Raw genomic sequence first — 17,124 nt, 5'->3', positions numbered from 1 at the left:
CTCACACAAGAGGGCAACACACCTCTACAAGTCCAAGCGACTGGATGAGCGAGTGGCACAGTTCAGGGACCAGGTCCGCTCCATCGACCCACGACGATTCGTTTTTGTCGATGAGACGGGGATCAGGAGATCCATTTTCCCTCTTTACGGATACTCACCGAAGGGTGCTCCGCTTCGCCAGTGCAATCACATGAAACACAAGTCCGTCTCGGCTGCATTTGCCATCAACCACTCTGGTGTGCTGCATCGCATGTACATCCCCACATCATTCAAGACACACTCGATGGTCGAGTTCTTTGAGCGAGCGACCTTCCCAGACGACTCTGTGATTGTGATGGACAATGTCAGCATGCACAAGACAAGGGCTGTCCTGGACTGCATCGAGCGCCGAGGATGGTCAGTGATCTTCACCCCACCTGCCTCGCCCGACTTCAATCCCATCGAGAACTTCTTTGGGGTTGAGTCCCCACCGATTTGGGGTTGAGCTCCTCCAATTTGGGGTTGAGCTCCCCAATCACGCCGCCATTTTCGCGTTCACATCCCTGGCTTGAACCTCTCGGCGATTTTTGAACAGGGTCACTTCCCCAACCAGCCCGCGCAGACGGGCTCCTGCTCTCGGGTATAAATGCCACACCTTCGTCCTGCTGCTTTCTTCCCTCATCTCGCCTTGATCGGATCATCGCGCTATTGTACGATAAAGAAAGTCTCTGCTCTGACCAGTACCACTGGCAGGCATCCAGCATCCTCTGCCCCCATGCCTCCGAAGCGCAAGGGTACCGGTGATGGCCAGCCTCGGCCACCCAGGCCCAAGAAAGCCAAGTCACAGTCGGAGCCTGTCTCTGGTTCGTATTCTGATCCCACGCATGCTTGTTCGTCTGTTGCTCCGTCGCTCACCACCACTGCTTCTGCAGATCCAATGGATGTCGATCCCACCGAGCCTGGTCCATCTACTTCCTCGAGTACCGGCAAGCGATGTCCCAAGTGCGATGGCACCGATCACGAACGTTGCAACACCAACAAGTGTCCCAACTACCGGCCCCTCAAGAGTTCTGTCGTCCCACTCGTGGATGGAAGGTCATCCGCCCCTCAATACAGCTGCTTCAAGCAGACGATGGATGGCTGTTGTCTCAATCCCGCTCTCCGCGACAAGATCCAGGCCACCGTCGAGGCCATGACCCAGATCCAGTTCGAGGCATCCAGGCTGCTCAACCTGCACATCCTCCGGTGCATCGAGCAGGATCTTCCCGTCCCCGTCATCTCCAAGTCCACCCCTGCTTTCATCCGCCAATGCTTCAAGATCGTCCAGGCCGATGCCCTCTCGCCGACCGGGGACAATGAGAAATACAACAAGCAGTTGGTCGCTTCCTTTGGCATCTACCAGTCCACTCGGCACGCAGACCTGCCTCCGGCCCCTCGTCTGCCTGATGGTGCTCACAGTCAGCTTCTCACACTGGCTGTCAATGCCTATGCCACCAACTGCACCACCCACCTCGACCTGGCCTACTGGCGACTCCTTCGCCGCTTCTGTGCTGCTGTATTCCCAGCCAACAAGCACAAGCACGAAGCCATCGAGGCCTGTCTCGAGCTCTTCGAGAAACCAGGGCAGACTCCACCCAAGGCCGATCTCGAGTTCCTCTATCCAGACTTTGGCCACGTCCTGGACGAGTTTCGGTACAGCAACGACCAGGACCGCTTCCGGGCCCTCCACCGCCTCTCACACCATGTGGGAATCCTCGCCCGAGACAAGATGCAGGACGATGTCCACAAGTGGATCGACTGTGACATGCCCGCCCTCCGAGTCACCGAGCTGCAGCGCCAGGCCAAGCTGGACGAGCTCACTACCCAAGGCATTCCCTCCGACGACAAGAGGTTCACCAAGGCCAAGTCTGAGCTCGGCACCACCAAGTCCAAGATCAACAAGCTGGCATCCAGGATCAAGTGGGCACTCAAGCAGCTCGCCGTCGACACTCCTCCGGCCGTGTGCACGATGGTCCCTCTATGCACTACAAAGGCCAAGTATGTCAAGATTGACACGGTCACTCTCTGGGAGCTCCTTGGTCCAAAGAAGCGCCTTGGACTCACCAGGGACATGCTCAAGGAAGAAGGTGAGGACGGTGTCAACAACCAGGATCGTCTCTGGCGCAGTTGCTTCAAGCTGCGTAGTTCCCTCTTCCGTGACCGGGATATCAATCACAAGCTGTTCAACTACGAGATCAGCACCGATGGCATTGGATGCACCATCGGTCTCGTCAAGTTTGTGCGTCGAACCGATCGCACCGAGACCATCGAGCCTCCTCCGTCTGCCGAGCAGCGTATCCAGGCCCACATTGGCAACCCAGACCCCGATCGCACCACTTGGATTGGCATCGATCCTGGAGTCGGCTCCATCTTCACGGCGGTCATCCAAGCACCGGGTCACCAAGACGAGGTGGTCTCATTCTCGAATGGCCACTACCAGCAAATGTGTGGCCACAAGTCCAACACCAAGTGGCACAATATCATGAAGTATCGACTCAGCATCGAGACCTGGATGTCGACCACCCCCTCGCCCAAGGTGTCGTTCTCGGAGGCTTTCAAGGTCCATCTCACCCATGTCCTGCGACCGGAGCTGCGAGTGCAGCTCGATTTCCACCTTGGCAAGAAGGCCCGTCACCATCGCTTCACGGGCCACAAGAGGCGCCAAGTGGCCGTCGACAAGATGTGCAAGGCCGTCCTGAAGCACGCCCCGATACGGACTGATGTGGTGATCGCCTTTGGCAATGCGTCATGGCGGCAGGGCAAGGGATATGCATCCAGCCCGAGGAGGCAGCGGTTTGCTCAGTACTTTGAGCAATTCGAGCACCACCGACGCCGTCCCAATCACCATCATGGAAGCGTCAAGGTAGTCTCGACGAACGAGTTCAACACCTCGCAAGTGTGCTCCAAGTGCCTGGAGCCAGTTCGGTTGGAAGGACTCGATGCGCCCAGTGTTGCGAATTCCCACTTTGTCAGGAGCTGCAAGAATCCCAGCTGCCGGACAGTGTGGAATCGCGACGTCAATGCGGCGCGCAACATGATCGCAGTGTGCAAGTCGATTGTGGAGATCGGAGAGCGACCGGCGGTCTTCACTCGGAGGCTGCCAAAGTGATCTGTTTTATTTCTTGTGGCTTTGCTTGACGCAAGCACAGCACATACTACATGTTCATGGAAACGGCTATATTGTCCCGTTTTTTTCTGAATAAATTGTACCAATCGCACGACCGACGATCGTGCGGTCTACGGATCGCCATGTCTCAGTTCCGTCGCGGCTCCAATGATGATGTGCATCCCTCGATTCTTTCCGCATCTGCGTCTATATTTCAGATCTCGAGCGTCTCTACCACATGAATCGCTGCTTGACACCAGGCTCGCTCGGCCACTCAAACGTATATCCCAAGAAAAGAGCAATGGTTGCCAGGTTGATCAGTCCGGCCATGAGCACCTCGGCTATCAGGGCTGGTCGGGACGGTCTCTCAATATGAAGCCGATATAGGATGAAGGGAATGATAAAGTAGCGGAACTCGAGGAGAGGAGACGGGATCAGCGTGATTGCGACAGCCACAGAAAACGCCAGAACGCATATAGTTGACTGTCGTTGGGCTACAGGATTGAATCCGATCGTCAGAGCCGAGCCGGACGTCGATGGGCGTCAGTAGAGCCCATATATGCAGACATTGGGAAGCTCGCGCAAGCAAACCGTCGCTTGGCCATGGCAGAGCCAACATATACTATTTGTCCCAAAGTTCTTTACACAATAAAAGTGCTTACCCAAGTTTCCAAGTACAACACCGCCCGAAAACAGGTATGCCGGTATTAGGAGATACCGCACTTGAGGGTGGAGCCTGTAAATGTTCTTCCAGACGTAGAATGTAAGGTGGCGGTTGTCTGCCAAGAGGAAGGGGTGCTCAATCCTAAATTCCGTTGATTTGACAGAGAAAGTACTTAATCAGCAGCGATCTCGTGGCCATCCCACCAACGCGCCGTGCCCAAGAACCACGACTTGCTCTCGACATATTGAATCTTACGTGAACTTTTGAATAGTCCAGGCCATCACTACAACACCGACGCCGATCCAGAAAAGGGACCTGTGATGAGAGTATGGAAGAGCGTTACACCCTTGAGAGCCACCACCGCTCTTGGGACTGCATGTGATGTAGGGATCGGATTATGGCGCAAGCATTTTAGAAAGAAGCAGCAGCAATTACCAGATATTGATGAACCTGGGAATGGTTTGGATGCGCTGCAAGACTCTTGATGTTGCAAGGGAGAAGAACAGCGTGAAGCCGCAAAAGTAGTAGAGTTGAGGAACGTGAATGCTCATGATGTGGTGATCCTTGTCGCCCAGGGCAATCCCTCCATTCCAGACCAGGAAAGCAACGAACAGCTTGAGCACAACAAGATAAGGCCAGGTTCGGAGGAGAATATAGCCTAGATTCGCCGTGGCCAGAGCAAAGAGACGACGCAAGAACAATACAGCCGAGCCTGCAATGTACAGCAGCCCCACATTAGTTCGCCATATAATGAAATATCATACCATCCAAGGAGCCAAACTCAAAAACGGCATCAGGGGCCACATCTGCGCTCACCGACGGTCTTTAGCTCGTGAATCCTGACATCAAGAACCTGCGCCCTTGTGGTCGCGTCGGCTTTCTCAGCAAGAAGAGATCGGACGACTTGAGCCAGGATGAACATCATCCAAACGATGTTTGTCTGCCGAAAGGTACATGCAATCAAGCTGGCCTAAAAACAGCGATGGTAAGTCAGTCTCGCCGAGAAACTTTGGAGCGCGGAGACCTTCATTCCTTTCCGAGGGGCCCGGAATGATCGAAGGGCGTATTCCTCATATATGTTCATTTGACATATGCGTCCGTTTTCTCTATTCCCCGCATATGTGCCCGTTCGTCTACCGCGCCTGAACCACTCATCTTGAAGAGGTGCCGGTCGCAAGTAGTCATGCATAGCTGTGCATCAAAGTCTGGATTGAGGACATGACAAGAGCTTACCGCTGCACTGGCGATTGTTTTCTTGCGTAGGGCATAGAGGAGCGACAGCAGCACGAAGAGCGTCGATCCAGTGTCGGTATAGTACATGAAGTTGAAGAAGAAAGCCACCGGGAACAGTGCGATTGCGATGGCGCCGGCAGTATTGATGCGGTGTCTTCCATGGATGCTATCCAGCAAGCCCTTCAATACTGGAATCAATACGACCGAGAAAACAAGGTTGACGGAGCGAAGGGTGCTCGTCGAGCAAAGGGAGTCCTCGATGGGATGAGCCACAGATGACACCCCGGACTTGAACACCGAAACGGCCTTGAGAACCACGAACGAAATCGCATACCTGGGGTCCGGTGTCAAGGGAGCAACAGATTAGATACGGCCGGGTGGTGCGATTGCAAAACCAAAGACCACGAAGAGCAAGAGGTTTGCAGCCACGTCCTCGCAGAGCCGGCCGAGACGATGCTGGTGCGGGGAAGGCTGGCTGCAAAACGGCAGATCCAAGGACGACGGAAATCAGGACACACTTACAGTCCGGGAGGAGTCGTCAGCTTGGGATCGTACTCCAAGAAACGACCGCGACAATAGGACTGCGCCTGGGGGACATGAAAGATCTCATCCATGTAGTTTGAGGACAGGACCGAGTTCCACACCCGGAAGAGCGACGAAGATGCGGCCAAGACGACGGCCGTTGCAACGAGCAGAGCGCTACTCCGGTCGCTGAGAGACGGGGCCATGCTGGAACGGCGATATGCACGGGGTCTTGCACAGGGTTTGGCGGGTGGGAGCGCCACTCGTTTCAGCGGATGGGGGGATATCCGTCGGGCTGGATCGTCTGGGCCGTCGATGCAGCGAAGGGAGATGAGAGGGAGGAAGAACCGGCGCGCAGTGCATCGGCTCGCGGGTCTGGTTCTGTCCTGGCGGCCCACCGATCCTGCCGGCTTCGTGCTTGCATCGATCTCGCGCCGTCCAGAGCCCTCTGCCATACTCGCCAAGGCAGCGCCGCTCCTACCGATCGATCGATCCGATACTGCTGCATCGAGACAGATATGAGCAGCGCATACGCCACGGAGCCTCCGACCAAGGGCAAGGTCTGCTTTGCCGTCGCTGGCCAGCCATTTGCAACCTGACCAACCTCCTCGCACGCCGGCTGAACAACCAGACCGTGGCCAGTCGGTGGCCGCACCCATTTGCAAAATCTGCCAGATAGATGTTTCAGCCGGAATGCGGAACTGATTTTGACGAACTACGCCACTCTGCGTCACAGGTCATCATTCACACATCCTCCGGCGATCTGGAGATCGAGGTAAGGATAGGTCCACCGTAACAAGTCTCGCGATCTTCGGACCAAAAGCCGCTTTCGACGAACCTATAAGTTTCCCTGTGGATTGGTTTCATCAAAGCTCAACGTCGCTTCATCCGGTGTCTCGTCGCCATAGCCACTGACGCACTGATCGTGTCGATTTATATCATACCACCATCATCGCGAGTAGTTGTGGCCCAAAGAAACGCCCAAGGCATGCCGAAACTTTGTTCAGCTATGGTGAGCGACCCGAACGGTGGATAGAGCGCGGACTCAGCGAAATGTCAAACCACGACTGATTATGAGGTGTTAGAGAGAAGCCACCGTCCGACTGGAATTCCTGCTCGAATATCATAAGACGTCCCACCATTTCATCAAGCTAACCTGAGCTTGGACAGCATGGAGGGCTATTACGACGGCACCATCATCCACAGAGTTGTCAAGGACTTTATTGTCCAAGGAGGCGATCCTACAGGTACCCGCTCTTGCCGCCATGATCGCAAATAATCCTAGAAGCTCCATGGATTTCCCCTCCCACCTCCACGTATTAAGATAGATCTGATCGCTTGCAGGAACGGGCAATGGTGGAGAGTCCATATACGGATCGCCGGTAAGACACAGAAGCTTGACAGCTCACCTTCCTTTATCGTATAGCGTCTATCGCTCGTACCTTCACTGATTATCACTCCCTTCATCTGACCCAGTTTCCAGATGAGTTCCATTCCCGGTTGAGATTCAGTCACCGAGGTCTCCTGGCGATGGTGAGTCCTGCGTGGATCAGGTGTGGTTGTCACCGAATTGGTATATGGATTGTATTTCGTTTGCTTGTAACTCTTGAGTGGAAGACGGCTTGGTAGCTGATGGTTGGTCTGGGCTGCTCCATGATGAATGGTGCAGATGTACAGTTCGTGGAGGGGCTCGCACCAGATCACCAGATCACTAGATCAACCGATCCAATTGCCTAATGCCGCTGATGATCTTGCACACCTAGGCCAACACCGGACCAAACACAAATCAGACCCAGTTTTTCTTCACTCTGGACAAGACTGAGGAGCTCAATAAGAAGAACACTATCTTTGGCAAGGTATTTCTTCCCGTGCCTGCTCGAGCTACTGAACCCTGATCAACGGCCCTGCGACCGACACTCACAACCCTCTCGCCTACAACAGGTAGTTGGCGACACCATTTACAACCTACTCAAGATCGGCGAGTCCGAGGTCAACGATGATGAGCGGCCAATCTACGACGTCGTCATTCGGTCCACATCGATACTCTCGAACCCCTTTGACGACATCATTCCTCGCACTACCGCAGCCGAAAAAGCCGCCAAACTTGCTGCCGAGAGACTGGAGGCGCAACGACGAACGGAAATCAAAAAGCCCAAGGTCAAAAAGTAAGATGATAGATACGAGAATAGACGGCAAGCACCATCTTTAACTTGGCCTTGCTCGACGCATGGTGCATGTAGAGCAGGCGCTAATTGCACAGTGACTTCCACGGCATTTAGGAATCTGAAGCTTCTCTCCTTCGGCGAAGAGGAAGAAGTGCAGGCCGATGCCAGCCCCGGTTTTAAAAAGGTCACTAGTAGCCACGATGCTCTCACGGATGATCCGCGCTTGAGACCTCAGTCTGCCATCAGTTCCGATGAGCTGAAGGCACCCCAGTTATCCGATGCAAGAACAGAACACTCGGTCGCGACACCTGCCCGTGCCAATCAGCTCAAATCATCAAATCGCCGTCCCGGTAGTAGTGATGGTCATAGTAGCGCATCCGATTATGATAGCGAGGGAGAGAGCGAAGCCGTCCGCCATCGGCCAAAGCGTCCAAAAACTGAAAGCTCTGTCGGATCCCCAGTCGCCTTTGGGTCCAAGGCTAAAATGTAATCCAGAATGGAGACTTGCAGCCCAACATAGACGCACGGCAAAGCAAAGAGGATTATCCAACGAGTTGCTGCTAATCGGACATGTTGTATTATTTCCACGTGTTGCATATCAGGATGAGTCTTCAAAGCGAGTTGACCCAGCTCACGAAGGAGATCCGCGGGATTGGCAGTTCCAAAGAATCTTCCGAAGGCTTGAGCAAGGGTAGTTCCAAGAAAGGATCATCCTTTGTCGATGCCTTTCGATCGCAGTATGGAGGCACCAGTAGCCTCAGACGGAAGGGCAATGAAGGCGATGTGCTCAAGACATTGGAGGCATTCCGGCTGAAGCTCCGCAATTCCGATGCACCTGCTTCCTCTCCTCGCAATGAAAACGGCCGGCAGGATGAGTGCCGATTGCATGGGCTTCGAAACTGCAAATCATGCTATAGTGCCGATGACGACGAAGGCGATGATGTTGGTTGGATGGCCCATCAGCTAAAGTTTGCACGGGAGGCCGCCAACGTCTATGAGCCCAAAGTTGATGACTATGCAGTGTTTGATCCCCGGGCTGAGCTTCAGAGGTTGGTAAAACGGCACGTTTCGAGCAGCCTTGCAGTTTATGTATTAGATGCATGCATCGGGGTGAGCTACAACTGCCCTCAGCCCGACTCAGGTAATATGTTTCTGATCGATCTTTCTTCCCACTTACCAGCGGCGATGCACAGCGCAAGCCCAGAGCCAAGGAGCCGCAGCGATCGAGCCGGGATACAGAGAAGCCGCCAAGAAACTCAAGGGTCTAGACAGTGCTGCTTCCGAGTGAGGATAATATACCGTCCAATCGCCTGGTGATATTGAGGCAGAAGTGTGGTTGACTGATGCCTGAATCTACATGCGTTCGATCCCGCCGTGTGCCAGCCAAGCCCGATCGTGGCTGCAGTGGACAACGAACAGAAACGGCTGAGCATCTGGATTGCCGCTTCGTCAAAATTGACATGAAACGACTCGTCAATCAGAAGTCACGGACTCGTCACCACCGTTGTTACCGCTGCTACCGTTGCTTACAGCCAATCCAATAAAAACGGGACACCCGGATTTTGGTGGTTGGTGAATGTTATCACTCAACTCGCGCGCTGGCCATGACCATTCAGTGATGCGTTTCTGGATCTGAATCAAGGGTGCTGTCTCGCCCAGATGGCTCCCCGCAAGCGAAAGACACCTCCCAGGCGACCAAGCGGATCCAGAGTGTCCACAAGGTCCTTGGTCTGCAGCAATGGATGAGCACTGGACAAACAGCTGTACTTTAGCCTGACCCGGCGACGGCAATTCAAGCGACTCGATCACCAGGTGTGCTCACATTGCCAGGAAGCCAAGCGACTCGGGAAGGCCGAGCACCTTGATATCGACACACCATGGAACTGTCCAGAGAGTCGAATGCATCCACCACACTCACACATCGAGCGGATGCACCACACTCACACATCGAGGCATCAATGTCAGTCGATCGTCGCCACAGGAGATTGACCGAGTGTATTCAAGATCATGCTTCCCAAACCAACGAAATCAAAGAGATTGCCAACCAGGACGGGAACAACCACGCGGCTTGCTCCCTGGAGCCCACGGAAGCTCAGCAGTCATGTGTCGCCGATGCCAGAAAGTGACTGTCCCGTTTCCTTCTGGATTGACTGTAACTCCACTCTCTGGACGTCGAGAAGCCACACTTTGCACGAAGCTGTCCAAAGGAATTGAATGCATACTGTTCTCAAGACTGTGAATAAAATATGATCGTGGCGGAGACATTGGGTCGCTGTCCAGTCCCCACGATTGGCTTTATCCCTTGCTCATTTGGCATGGGATCGATGGATCACTATTGTATCGGCTCTACTCGGACGCACCAAATTCAGAGACCGCCATGGAACCAAAGGTGGATCGGAAAGCAGTAGATCAGTGCAATGGAGTGACGATCGTCAACCTTATCTTGACCCTGCGGGAGTATGGGCGTGCGTCCGAGACTCAGAAAAAGGCGGCAACCCGACCCCAGAACTCGTTTGTCCGGCATCACTTTGCACGAGCTGCCTCGTCCTCACAGTTCGAGATCGATATGCTTTCAAGCGTGCCTATCCTCGGCCGCCTCTCGCTGGGCGACTACGGGCGACTGTGCCTCGCCTTCTCCCTCCTGATCATCGAGCCGCTTGTTCGACTGGTGGTCCCGCTGTTACCGATCCAAGTCCTCATCGGCCTCCTGGCCCGCATCCTGCCGACGCACTCGCCAGCCCCCGAACGGCGATCGCGTTATCCAGGCCATCAATCCAAGGACAGCAAGATCCCATATCCCTCGGATCGGCGACCCTTTAACGAAAACGGCACCACCGAGCAGTTTGTTCGCCACTGGTAGGCCGCTGGCTGTGCCCATCGCCTGAGGCAGGTCGTATTCACGGACGTCGGCGTCGGCTTACCACAACTCTGCTTGGTACATCGACCAACAAAGGGGCTATCCGTTCGAGGCGCACTATGTCACCACCGATGATGGATATATCATCGCCCTCCATCGAATCCCTCGACCATCCAGAGAATCGCGCCAGAGCGACATGCTGGGCTCTGTCGACGTTCTCGATGGCGAGCCGCGCCCAGGGCCGGAACTCCATGGGGACGAAGGCGCCGATCGTCGCCCAGTTGTGCTCTTCTGGCACGGGCTACTGATGTGCTCAGAGGTTTGGGTATGTTTGCCGGATCGGTCGCTGAGCCTGCCGATGGTGCTTGCCGACGCCGGCTTCGACGTCTGGCTGGGCAACTCGAGAGGCAACAAGTACTCGTGCAAGCACACAACCCTCAAGTTCACCGAGAGCCGATTCTGGGACTTTTCTATCGATCACCTGGTTTGCTACGATGTGCCCAACTCAGTCAAGGTAAGTGCACAAACTGGCGGGAGAAGCGATTCGAACGACAGCGCCTGCATGCTGACTGTATCTGCCGGCTTCTTTCTGTCGCCCAAGTACATATTATCTCAAACAGGCGCAGCGTCGCTGGCCTATATCGGCTTTTCCCAAGGCTCGGCCCAAGGGCTCGCGGCACTCGCCATGTCGCCTCAGCTCAACCAGTGCATCCACCTCTTTATTGGACTGGCCCCGGTCACCAAGCCCCCGGCACTCACCAATCGGTCGCTATTCTCCTTCATCAACACCTCGCCCGAGATTATCTATCTGCTCTTTGGGCGAAAGTCGCTGATTCCTTCATGTGTCTTCTGGCAGTCGGTGATGACGTCAAGGTACTACGCCTCGTTTATCGACCAATGTGTCTGGTTCCTGTTTGGATGGAAATCGGCCTTCATCAACCACAAAGAAGTCGCCTACCAGCACCTTTACTCCTACACCTCCGTCAAGTGCGTTGTCCACTGGTTCCAGATCATGCGCACGGGCCGTTTCCAGATGTACGACGAAAGTCCCGAGGTCTTTGTCCGCCAGGGAAGGACAAGTGCTCCTATTTCAGTACTCCGTGGCCATATTGTCCCAAAGTTCCCGACAGAAAATATTAGAACACCGATCGCGCTATTCTACGGCGGCCAGGACACGCTCGCCGACATGAAATATGTTCTCAAGGAGGCACCGACCACTGTGTTCTGCCTCCGGGTCGAAGGTATGTCAGATTTGAGCAATAATCACCGACGATATAGGCTGGTCTTGGTCACATGTTGGGGATGTCCCACAAGTTCCAACGAGCGGGTGTTGCGAACAGGACTATTTTGAGCCCTAGATACCATCGGAGTCGACTAATATCGATGTGCAGGAAATATGACGTAGCAAAGAATCGACGACGCCTTAGGTCAACTCGCGCACTAATTTTGGTTCACGTCGATCAGAATATGAACATGTACATTTCCTATGGGGTGTTGGCATCGAGAAAGCTGTCTTTCCGGCAATCTTGGGTCTCCTGAATGATTACGGGAGCTCGATAGAAACACCAAGCCAGATGACAGACACTGACGAGATTCCCGATCGAGTGGCTCAATCATCCGGGACACTGCGGACCGTGTCATGGATTTCGCCGCAGCAGATCTATGAAGCCGTCAGGAGAGGTCGCGGCGAGCGAAGACCAACATTACACCAGAGCTGGACTACCCTCAGGAACGAAGGCGGTGTCTCGGAATCAGGGAGCAACGTTCTAGTATCCAATGGCGTTCGATTTAACGGCAACATTAGTATTCGTGAAGAAATTGCCCAATCGTAAAAGTCCTATTGTTTTGAGCCAGGAACAGATTTTTTCTTTCTGGCCCTGGATACACGCCCATCCATCGCTCTGTATTGCAATGCTGAAATGCCAGCTGTCATACTGTGTGGAACTGCGACGCTACAGTCAATCCAGAAGGAAACGGAACAGTCACTTTCTGGCATCGGCGACACATGACTGCTGAGCTTCCGTGGGCTCCAGGGAGCAAGCCGCGTGGTTGTTCCCGTCCTGGTTGGCAATCTCTTTGATTTCGTTGGTTTGGGAAGCATGATCTTGAATACACTCGGTCAATCTCCTGTGGCGACGATCGACTGACATTGATGCCTCGATGTGTGAGTGTGGTGCATCCGCTCGATGTGTGAGTGTGGTGGATGCATTCGACTCTCTGGACAGTTCCATGGTGTGTCGATATCAAGGTGCTCGGCCTTCCCGAGTCGCTTGGCTTCCTGGCAATGTGAGCACACCTGGTGATCGAGTCGCTTGAATTGCCGTCGCCGGGTCAGGCTAAAGTACAGCTGTTTGTCCAGTGCTCATCCATTGCTGCAGACCAAGGACCTTGTGGACACTCTGGATCCGCTTGGTCGCCTGGGAGGTGTCTTTCGCTTGCGGGGAGCCATCTGGGCGAGACAGCACCCTTGATTCAGATCCAGAAACGCATCACTGAATGGTCATGGCCAGCGCGCGAGTTGAGTGATAACATTCACCAACCACCAAAATCCGGGTGTTCCGTTTTTATTGCGATGCTAATGCAGTGTGCAACATGATCGCTGAGTGCATGGCGATTATGGAGACCAGGGGCGATCCACGATCTCCTCTGTGAAGCTGGGAAAGTGATCGGTTTTGCTTTCAAAGGGCCTATTGGTCATTGGCTGCCACAGAACTGCGTGTTCGATTGGAGCGAGGAGATATCACGTTCTTGGAACCAAGTGAAATCAGCCGCATTGCGCGCCGTCGGTCAAGCAACCAGCATTCATCATCAATAAGCACGCGGTCAATCCACATATCCGTGGCATCCCAGTTCAATTTGGAAGGGAGATCTGGATCGGTGTGGCAGAGTGCAGCAAGCATGGCATCGATATCATTTAGAGACAGCATTGCCTGCCTCGGCTCTCAGGGACTAGGGTCGTCAACGATGTAAGGGGTTCCGCAAGCCATTCTCAAGGCGAGTCGCCATCGTCGGCGTCATCGCCAGGGCCGGGGCTTGATCGTGCTCCAGCGCAACCCGGAGGCCAACGATGCTTGCTCTGGACGACAACTAATCCACCGCTTTGTCGTGCGGCTGCGATGCAGAGCGGGTCGTATCTTTTCGCTCTCCTCGGATTCGGTTTCTTCTACCTCACCCTTGCTCGAGGTCCTTGCCGTCTCAAAGAATCGGCAAATCACACACGATGCCTTCATGTTTCTGTCGTCTCACGCGCTCCTCTGCAGTCTCTCCCGAGACAATATCCAGTTGAGTGTCGCAAGTGTAATCGCACAGCTGAACGTAGCGCGCGGCTGACCACACTGAATATAATCGCTGGAATATCAACGTATCGATCTCAGGGGGGCCCACTGGATTCTGAAGGTCCTGAAGTATTTTGACAACTTTCCGCCTCTTGACGGCGGCGAGCTGGATCGCCGCATCGTTTTCATCATCCGCATCGGAGGCATAGGTGAGGTCCAGTCCTCAGTCCCCAGTCGACTCGCGTGAGCCTTTGATCGCGCCGATGCTGCCAGCAGGAATATTTACTGAGTTACTTGGACAGGACTGCCCAAGGATATGATCAATCCTTTGTTTCGGTGCATCAACAGCTGCTTTGCCGTTTGGCGCGAGGATTTGGCCAAGTTTGTGCTCGATTCGCTGAATGGTGAGCCGGTGTAGCCTTGCAGATCTTAGTGCGGAAACAGATGCCTGAATTCACATCGCCATCTGTGTCTGAACAACGAAAAAATACCCCTATGTCATCAAGAAATCGGCGAAATCCGTGAGCTGGATCGCGAAATACTCAATACTGCAGTCATCAAGATCCTCGAGCAGGGCAGTGGAAATGAAGTCTATCGCGCCATCCTCCATGTGGTGAAGGACGGTAGGCTCCAATCATACGATGGCCACTCTGCGATCCAGCATATTTGTAAAAGCTCAACTATTCTGCCACTACACTGTAGAACAAGCGTTGGATCTTTTCTGTCGGAGTCAGGGCATCTTTTCGCTCATCAGTCGCTGGGAATCAACCCTTTCGAACGCTGGAGAAAGTTCAGACTTCTGGGATCTGTTGGCTACTCTCGCAACGCATAGTAGGTCATCCCCAGAGATACCTGGGAATAGCGAGCAACGACATAGTATTACCACTCAAGAAGGTCATGATACTGTCGCACGGCTTGAGTCAGACTTTGTGTGGTAGAAGCCAAGCAGAGCATGAGCACGATCAATCTCTCAACCCTCCTCTTTGTTTGCTCGATCCGCTTAAAGAACAGTTCCCGCGGTATTTTCTGGAGGCGCACGGCCCACAGAAAATGATCAAAGCCCTGGCGGTAGTAGAGTCTGGCGATAGCAAAAGCATCTTTGAGACGATTCAAAAAGTGATCCGGGAACAGTGGCTACAGACATCAGTTGATCGCAACCAAATGATTGATCAGCTGGCAGAAGCAAAGGCAACACTGATTCGTAAGCTGACATACATTCATGATGTGCCGCACCAAGTTCGGTTCGAGGAAGCAATCGTACGCCTCTCAGAGCTCATCAAATTAGCTTCAGTCCTCAAGCTACCAAAGGCACTGAGGAGTCAACTCAGCGACTCGCTCACGCCGAAACTCCCAAAGAAAACGATGCACAAGGCTCTATTGGAGATCGTTGTGCCTACCCCCAAAGCAAGCGTACCTGGGCTGGCACAGTCGCTAGTCTTGACAACACCTACCCAGAAACCGACATTGACAATCGATTTGGATCGCCGACTTGAGGATATCGATGGTCAAAAGAGGGCCCAAATGATCGAACGCGAGCTGTCTATCTTGATTTCAAAACTCGCCCTGCGAGTGCCCTTTATCATCCCAGGGATGGCCGCTGATCGTGATGAGAAAATGACTATCCTCGCCCAACTCAAGAAGACTCTGTCAACTCGGCCAGGTTGAAACTTTGCTTGATGTACCAGCAAACAAGAGGGCGTGTTATCCTTTGATAGATACGTGGCCGTGTCCTTCGGTGATAATCGACCGAACTAATTGCATCTGAATTGGTAGGCTTGTCGTCGGAGCTCTTTGGATACATCATCGAAGAGCTCGTTGGGGCTGGAGTCGCTTTCCGCGAAGATGGTAGGATCAACCACAACACTGAGCGCGCCGGAAATTCAAAGAATCGAATTGCGCACTGTACCCAATTACTAAATCAATGTGGCTGCCGTACTCCTGTTTGCTGCCCAGAACCGATCTTCATGGCAGTCCTGGGGATACTCCGAGTGTTAATCGAAGGTAGGATGAAGTCATTTGCCGGCATCGGTCAGCACTGTCGGTATTGCAGGTGCCGCAAATCTTGCGTGCAGGTAGTCCGAGGATTATATGATGAGGTTTCGACGAGTTCGTCCCTGAAAGTCGGCCACCACAGCAAATGCAAGAGAGGGTACGGTGAAAGACCCTTCGCCTGCACCGGTTCGACGAAAGGGGGTCTGGGTGCGTGGGGCTCCGTATAGTCGTATGCATGTTATCTGGATCGGTGGACCCAAGTGCATCTGGGAGTTCAAATAGTGAATTGCGTCATCAAAGTCTTGGGCTTATAGAGCCAAGCAGAATCATCTGACTCTGCATCCCTAGATCCGAATAATGCAAAACGCATGGCGTCAGCTACATTCGTTCAGTTTCTAGTCAGTGGACTACGCACGTACCATCTGTCGCATCTTGAACAATTGCTGCTCATGCTCAGCAAGCTAACGGGTAAGTCTGCGACTCGAACCTGGTCGTGATATTGCTGATCGCTCAGTAACAGCTTGCTGGCCTTCAGATTCCGACGACTATGCGGACGAAATTGTGAAAGCAGGACCAATTTCGCTCTTCAAGCAGCATATGTTTTCAGGCAATGAGATCATATCGACCAATGCGCGCTCGTGCTATAAAAAGCTCGCAGTGTATGCACGTAAGTCATCATAAGGGTCGGACTAAATTTCCACTGGAGAGGTGGACGCACAGGATATCATACGGCGCACGGTATTAGGGCATCTGGATACTCTCGTCTATCCCGATAGAAACACCTCTGCTTAATCGCCCCGTCACCACCACTAATGCGTAAGTGTTGATTGGTGGGCTCTTCGCCAGGCAAAACAAACCACCGACAGTACTTTGATATCGCTGACTGTTGGGAGCGTATCGCCCTAGACTGGGGATAGCTTCAAAAAGCATGATCATCTTGACAAAGTCAGTCACCGTCCGGCTCAAGATAGCGTCGACAGTGCAGCTGGATATCCTGCATTAATCATCTCATTCTTGGGAGAAATACACACAGATCCATTGTTCACAAAAGCCATAGATCAAACCTTTGATTATACGACTTGATGCAGTTCGAGAGGTAATGCATTCACTCCCAGGAGACCGCACCTTTGCTCAATAATTTGAGTAGTTCGAGCACCATCGTTACCACCGCCACCAATCACAACTGCCATTCAGTGCAGAACAGGACCATTGAGTGCAAGTGGACTGAGGCGACAGGCAGCGACCCGAAGTCTCCGCTAACGACTTTTCAAGATTGTGTACCACTGACGACC

General features: G+C 53.5%; 4 protein-coding genes across 4 annotated transcripts; 3 read left to right on the top strand and 1 right to left on the bottom strand.

The window, feature by feature from the left end:
- Nucleotides 1–3,255: 3,255 nt before the first annotated feature.
- BJ171DRAFT_451762 (alpha-2-glucosyltransferase Alg10) lies at nucleotides 3,256–5,886 on the bottom strand. The gene is made up of 7 exons (XM_053108216.1): nucleotides 5,544–5,886; nucleotides 5,022–5,355; nucleotides 4,605–4,758; nucleotides 4,224–4,500; nucleotides 4,044–4,103; nucleotides 3,787–3,929; nucleotides 3,256–3,618 (listed from the first exon to the last, which is right to left on the bottom strand). Exons 1-7 carry the CDS (start codon nucleotides 5,747–5,749, stop codon nucleotides 3,356–3,358), a joined length of 1,437 nt encoding a protein of 478 aa, XP_052961553.1. The 5' UTR covers nucleotides 5,750–5,886; the 3' UTR covers nucleotides 3,256–3,355.
- Nucleotides 5,887–5,906: 20 nt separating this feature from the next.
- On the top strand, nucleotides 5,907–9,298 carry BJ171DRAFT_544168 (peptidyl-prolyl cis-trans isomerase CWC27). The gene is made up of 11 exons (XM_053112999.1): nucleotides 5,907–6,103; nucleotides 6,280–6,318; nucleotides 6,506–6,555; nucleotides 6,714–6,790; nucleotides 6,888–6,925; nucleotides 7,020–7,076; nucleotides 7,307–7,399; nucleotides 7,485–7,708; nucleotides 7,823–8,194; nucleotides 8,311–8,757; nucleotides 8,889–9,298. Exons 1-11 carry the CDS (start codon nucleotides 6,062–6,064, stop codon nucleotides 8,974–8,976), a joined length of 1,527 nt encoding a protein of 508 aa, XP_052961552.1. The 5' UTR covers nucleotides 5,907–6,061; the 3' UTR covers nucleotides 8,977–9,298.
- A 1,361-nt stretch (nucleotides 9,299–10,659) lies between these two features.
- BJ171DRAFT_617276 (Alpha/Beta hydrolase protein) lies at nucleotides 10,660–12,472 on the top strand (the record flags this gene model as incomplete). The annotated part of the gene is made up of 3 exons (XM_053115373.1): nucleotides 10,660–11,079; nucleotides 11,167–11,806; nucleotides 12,030–12,472. Coding segments are annotated over 3 exons (1,428 nt in total), but the record flags the coding sequence as incomplete, so codon positions are not given.
- A 991-nt stretch (nucleotides 12,473–13,463) lies between these two features.
- BJ171DRAFT_617273 (uncharacterized protein) lies at nucleotides 13,464–16,835 on the top strand (the record flags this gene model as incomplete). Its single annotated transcript, XM_053115372.1, has 11 exons — nucleotides 13,464–13,531; nucleotides 13,940–14,049; nucleotides 14,143–14,244; nucleotides 14,347–14,463; nucleotides 14,676–15,041; nucleotides 15,078–15,500; nucleotides 15,614–15,685; nucleotides 15,794–15,841; nucleotides 16,181–16,300; nucleotides 16,368–16,499; nucleotides 16,750–16,835. 11 exons carry the CDS (start codon nucleotides 13,464–13,466, stop codon nucleotides 16,833–16,835), a joined length of 1,644 nt encoding a protein of 547 aa, XP_052961550.1.
- Between the last annotated feature and the right edge of the window lie 289 nt (nucleotides 16,836–17,124).

This window comes from Polychytrium aggregatum, assembly GCF_025602895.1.
Source record: "Polychytrium aggregatum strain JEL109 chromosome Unknown BJ171scaffold_161, whole genome shotgun sequence".
NCBI lineage: Eukaryota > Fungi > Chytridiomycota > Chytridiomycetes > Polychytriales > Polychytrium > Polychytrium aggregatum.
Note: the sequence above shows the minus strand (reverse complement) of the source record. Positions and strands in the feature narration are given on the sequence as shown.